Genomic DNA, 6,627 nt, shown 5'->3' on the forward strand with positions numbered 1-6,627 from the left:
TGTTCTGCGTCATCTGTTTTAATGAAACTGCTCGGATCGCAACCTACAATATGTATTTGCTTTTCACAGATAAGTGGCCTTTTGGAATACATTTGCCTAGGAAATGGGATGACATTTGTCCACAAACAACAACATGAATATGATTTGAGTGCAAAATGAGCATTGCACATAGAAATGTATTCAAATTCTGAGCTACAATGATATTGCCCTCCCCTCGGCTTGTTAGTTATTCATTTAAATTATGTATTCAATCTGTCTAATTTCTTGAATAAATGCTATAAATTCCAACTGGCCCACTTCCTTCTTGGGCTGCTAGTTTCTTGGCCTGTTCTTGATAGGGAACTGGGAGGTAACTGGTCCCTTGCTGTCAGTTTATTGCCTGGTAGGCACACTTAATTTTATTATCAATAGCACTGTGGAATGGGGTCTTTCAAAGGGTGGGGGGGCAAAACACATTTTGCATTCACGTTAGGATACATGACTGGAAGATTCCCAGGACATTTAACAGGGTGCAAATTGGGTATATTGACTTTCAAGTATATTTTCTGTGTATTTAAATTAGACTTTTTACCTGTCATTTTTGGATTGCCATTAATGATTATGTATGGACGTATATTTTCTGGTAACTGCTCATAATCTTGTGAGTAATGCTGTCCCCAGTAGTTTACCCTCATTGCGAGCTGATGTTTAATTAAATGTCCTCCTCCACCCCATACATATATTAAATCTGCAAGATTTAAATGGTTTAATTATATGATTTTCTGTTGCACTTTTCAGGAAAATACTTGGCTGAAAATTAGCCTCTTCTGAAGAACACAGTGAAAACAGTATCATTGGGTCAGATGGGAACTAAACAGATAAGACATTTGATACAAAATGAGCCAACAGTTACACAAAGATCTTTTAGCCCTTTCTATTGAGAAAGGAATAGAAGACGACCCATCCAACAGTGTTATGTAACTTGGTTTACAGAATTGTCAACAGTAGGTGTAAATTTGGTGTGCCTGTAATATGCATTACTTTTGGAAATGTCTTGTGTTGAGGTGATTAGACATCTTTTGGGGTTGGTGCTTCCTTAAAGTGTGCATAATTGCACACCATTATTCCTGCAGCTGGTGGATGGTTGTTCCTAAAATTATAGATCCAGTAGAGGATATCTAGCTCTTAGAAACAGAAATAAAAAACATGAGACCATGAAGACTGATAGTATACTTCAAACCTGAAAAAACTCTTTTTGTCTTTGGATTGAAACAAATGTACCCAACCCCTAAAGGATTGTCTTCAAAAATGCTATGCTGTCTTGCTTTGTAATCAACAGTTACATCTATTATTTTTTTTAAAGTAGAGGAAAATTCCAATCATATGGGTTATATAGAGGCTGCCGCTAGTGCACGTAGGTTTGATTGATGTGCGTGGTGATACTACTGTGTGGAGCCTGAAAGATGTGATGAGAACAAGATGAGGTCTCCATTTGAATGGAATACTTCAGTAGTCTAATTCCGTGCAAGTTTATTCATCCCCCCCTCCCCCCGAGTGAATAATATTATATTTCAACAATTCATTGTTTTCTAGTTGCAATATTGGAAAAAAATATTTTCCCCTAAAAAAAATGTAAAAAGTGTAATTTAAAATTGTTACTGTATATGCTAAAGGGCATTTGGTGTTTCTGCGTATTGTCACATAGCGTTTTTGTTGTTTTTCCGACAACAATCGTAGACTACAAAGTACATTACAGCACTATATTTTTTATTTATTGATAATACTGATTGTTGTAAAAAAAAGTGACTGTATATGACTAGAATTTGAATGGTACAGTTTATCAGAATCCCTAGAGTTATATTTTAATTCTTTTTTTGTTATGTGTATGTTTGTAACCTCTGTACAGTGTAATGCTAAGGTATACTTTTAAAATTTATTTCTGATATAATTTTTTTATTCTGTGGAGCTATATATGGTGTGAGTGATGGGTGAGAATCCTGGATGCATTGTCCTTGAAATAGCAAAGTTGTATCAATGGTACTAACATGGATTTGTCAGCTTTTAACATTGTAACTTCGATGTGACCTCAATGTGTTGTGTTCTAGAATTCTCAACAGCATATTGTTTGACATCTCCAGCATGAGTCAGAATAAAGCAAATGCTTGAATCCATGTCTTTTATTTTTGCATAGAGTAAGTCTCTGTGAGATGGGGAAAAGGAATAGTACTGAAGAGATTGCCAAATTGATTTAAGTTCTGTGTTAATTCCAGACAAAGTATTGTGTTAACGCAATTCTTTTTTGTTTGTTTGTTTGTTTGTTTGGCATTGAAAATGAAAGACATTGATTTACATACTCTGTACATTTTGAGATTATACAAAAAATAACAAATTATATTAGCAAGAATGGTATATCTTAATTGTTTGATATTTAAGTGTCTCAAGTGTTTAGCTTTTTTGTTCCTACATACTTTTTGGGCTGGATGCAATCATCATTTGTCCTTGAATTTAACTGACAACTAATGATGTTTGTGACAAATAAATGGCTGACCTTACCAAATTGTGTTTGCAAATAAACAGAAAAAACATTCTGGATCAAATGCAGCATGCTTAGCTGGAATTTAGACTTCAGATTTAAACCCCTAGACCACATAACTACATTACAGCTGGAAGAGCTATCCAAATCTTTGAAATAAGGATTAGCTGTTCCAGTTGTAATGCAGCTTTATGGTCGAGGGGTTTAAAACTGAGGTTTAAACGTCAGTTAAGTTCAGTTCAGTTAAACTGCAGTTGACCCTCAAAGTTTAGAACAAATGTTGTTCTGAATCTATCCAGGTCCATATGTTGTTTTTCTTTCAAAATGAGCTGTATGCACAAATATGGAAAATAATGTTTTAAGGAAAAATGCAATCACAAAAATATACAACCATGCAAAAATGGCCTATTACTTGTCAAGAAAACAAATAATGGTTTTCCCCTCAAGGAACTTTTGGAGTTATGTCATTTTGTTTTCTCTTTGTAATGCAAGAAAAATTATTAAAATGACAAAATGCCCAGTATATATTAATTTCACAATGCATCTGATGTTTCTGTAATTGACTGTTTATCAGTTACATATCTTCAGAAATTATGAGGTTGTCTTGAGATGTAAAATATTTATTTTTCTAATGCCGTATGATCTGCACTGAGAAGCCTGGTTCTGGTTTCATGTGCTGCTGAGCTTGTTCACTGTGAACAAATGTCAGCCTATCGACACAAAATGGCATGAGACAGGTTGCTTCTTGCAGATTTAAAGGTTTATTCACTGACAACATTTACATACTGGGGAGTATCCCCCCAGACCCCCCCTAGAACATTGAGAAATTGAGAAAAACTGGACCTTAAAGGTCAGCTTTGACACAAAACTGTCACTTTTGAAGTCTGTTGGTTAGCTGTATTATCAACCTGGTCTCATGCCCTTTGCTTTGATAGGTTGAGGTCTGATCATGTTGATGTGAATCAACAGGACCAGGTTGAACTGAGATATATGAACTGGAAATAGGAGTTGTGGTCAAATATGCATCTAAATCATTAAAAAATAAATATCTACATCGATTACAAGATTATATACATAACTTAACGTGGAACACACTTGCTTAGTTGGCTTGCATAAAATTATTTTTCTTGAACAATCTTATTTGATTGTTTCCATGACAAGTTTTTTCTTCATTCTTCTCAGCTGTATGGCACAAAGTCTTTGCCACAATCTGTTATCTGAACAGTATCAGTTGAAACAATTTAGAAAAGGCAAAAAGAAGCATTCAGCATCCAGATACTGTACGTTTCAGTGTTAAGTTTTGATTCTCTTAGAAAATAAAAGCTTTCCTTTTAGGCCAAAGATGGGCTATACTGGACATTGAGCATTCTGTACATGTAACATTGACAGCCTTTACCTCACATCTCAAACAGCTTCTCAATTGTTAACAGGATTTTTTTTTTGTTTTGTTTTAGTTTACATTTTAACACATAATGTGGGATTTAATTTTGTTCAGGAGGTTTTGGAAATATTTCCCTTTAGTGAATGCGACACTTTATTTTGTTTGACCTGTTGCTCATCAAGTTTTAAGTCCAAACTTTATTTACCACTTAATACACAGGTATTCTTTGTCACAATCTCTCATCTAAAATAGTAATTGAATAAAAATAGAGATACAATCAACATGGGGGTATACAAAACTTATAATGAAATGAATTAAAGGACAAATAAAAGTGCAATCAGATAAAGGCACACATTTGGATAAATCAGTTTCTGAACCTGGGTTTTAAGGCTCTGATAACATCTCCCAAACAAAAGGGGTGAAAATGTCTTAAACCTGGGTGCCTGTAGTCTTGGACTTTTTTTGCTTTATTATTCAGTAAACATAAATCTGTACTACCTGAAATAGTGCATCATTTCCTAAATTTTATAGATGTAAAGTTGGCCTCGATGTGTTGTCTTTCTGTACCAAACAAACAGATGTATATGTGTAGACATGGTTTTAGTGTTGTGATTTGCACCTTCCCCATAATTATTGGTTTAATGAGAAAATATACTTTTAAATATATTATTTTGAATCTGATAGTTTTAAAGGCTAGAAATTCTTCTTATATCTGCAAGACTTCAGCTGCCCTTGAAATGGTCTGTTTGTTGTAATAGCCCATCTGGTAACTCGTGTCTTCTTTGCTTAGTTTTAAAGCCTTACTGGTAAGTGACAATTTTGTAAATTACGCAAATTAGAGTAATTGTTCAAGATTTGCACCACTTCTGTAATTTGGCTGCTGTTTAAGAATGTGTGAAGGATCTAAAGAGGTATTCTCTGGATGAAAATGTTTTGCCTTATGGTTTACTCTGTGGTACCATTATCATGTACAGTCATCATACCCTCTCTGTAAATATATTTGTTGCCTTCCTTTTTATATAAATGTTATATTTAGTTGTGTCTTCATCATATCCATTGCACAACATACTGAATATGCAATCATTTAATGTAAAAGTACCATGAAAAAAAATTCTAATGACATCTAAAATATATGAACTTATATACTTCGTATATAAGACTGACTATGATGTAATACCTGTTTAAAATGTCCATTCATGTAAGTTTTCTTGGAAATAAAGTGAGGAAAAGCAACATGTGCTCAGTAAATTAAATCTTTTCTCCAGACTATAAATTCGTAACACACTTTGTGTGTTTTGTGGTGGGTTTGGAACAGTAAACTTGGAACTTCCAAGATGAGTAGGATGAAAGAAATTGTACAAGATAAAGATTATATAAGTAGTCATTTAACACTAACATTTAGTGTAATGTCATTAATTACGCTGACAAGTTCAGGTGTTTAATGTGTGTGTGTGTGTGTGCATAAGTTCACATAAGTTCTCCATATTTTCAGCGTGAGGCCCAGGAAAACAAAAACTTTTTATTTTTTTATTTTATTATAACTTGCGACAACCGCTAGTTTCCATATAGCAACTGATAGCAACTTCTTTTTAAAAGCATAAACTGTAACGGCTTAGAAATTCACGTTTGAGATATTAATTGGTTGAATTTATGTTGTAGAAGAAAACCTCAGTCTCTCTTAACCTTATGTTAACCACAGTCCTTATTTTCTGCAGAAATTGAAATACATATGGGCCCCAATGCAGATGAAACTTCCGGGTTGTCCGCCAAAAATATGTAATCACTGTGGCACTCTATATTGTATAATTATCCCTTATAATATTTTATATTTATTTAAAATATTTATATAAATAGCTACAATAACCTTTAATACTTATACTATTTATCATGTATGGCTGCATACAAACTATATTCTAACATTGTGTTACCATGTACCATTTCCATAGCACATTTTATGTAACTGTACAGCAATTTTTATATTATCATCTCCAGTTTACCACTCACCTCTTGTCAGTGCTACAGTGAAATAGAGTAAACAGGAAAGATGTCCTCCACCATGACCAACCTGACAGATCATACAGTTAACAATAAATTCTGAATAATGTGGTTACAAGAGTGATGAGTGATGAAGGGGTGTGGGAGCGTTCCAGGGCCAATGTGTGGGCCGGAACAAGGAGGGGTGGGGGACTATTCAGACGTCTGAGTGCTGCAGCATACTGGGGGAGGTGCCCCAGTGGTGAGACAAGGAGATGGAAAAAGCTGGCAATTAAGGAAGAGCAATGGGAAGCAAGGAGGAACACAGATGAGACATTTAGCAACAGGTGTCCCCATAAAATGTCCCTGTCACACATTGCCACATGCTGTCAGTTCACTACTAGGTCATATTCTGAGCTGATTAATGCAAAAAATTTTAAATTGGTCGCAATTTAAAATGTTTGCATTATATCTGTCTATGTGTATCTATACACATCCTTAATTAATGCTATTAATTATAAACACCAAATGTTTCATCATATCCATGAAAAAATAAATAAATAAAACATTTTTCATTCAAAATCTCTGATATCACCTGTGCTTCTGCCACGATTTGAGCTCGCGTCCAGTTTCCCGGTCCCTGTGGCTTTGCTGCTCTCACTGATTGGTTATGAGCTACTTTTCCCCTGATTAACTGTGGACACTTTAATTTTGATTGGTGTATACACGTGTAGTTTTTTTTCATACGCGGAGAAATAGT

The 6,627-nt window shown here is 34.5% G+C and overlaps 1 protein-coding gene across 1 annotated transcript in view; it reads left to right on the forward strand.

Moving 5' to 3' along the window:
• The window catches only part of LOC135257906 (SH3-containing GRB2-like protein 3-interacting protein 1), a 40,318-nt gene extending 35,192 nt beyond the window's left edge, over window positions 1–5,126 (forward strand). Inside the window, 1 exon segment of the mRNA XM_064341120.1 lies at window positions 778–5,126. Within this exon segment, the coding sequence (XP_064197190.1) occupies window positions 778–800 (23 nt within the window). The 3' untranslated portion in view covers window positions 801–5,126.
• Window positions 5,127–6,627: the final 1,501 nt, after the last annotated feature.

This window comes from Anguilla rostrata, chromosome 6 (assembly GCF_018555375.3).
Source record: "Anguilla rostrata isolate EN2019 chromosome 6, ASM1855537v3, whole genome shotgun sequence".
NCBI lineage: Eukaryota > Metazoa > Chordata > Actinopteri > Anguilliformes > Anguillidae > Anguilla > Anguilla rostrata.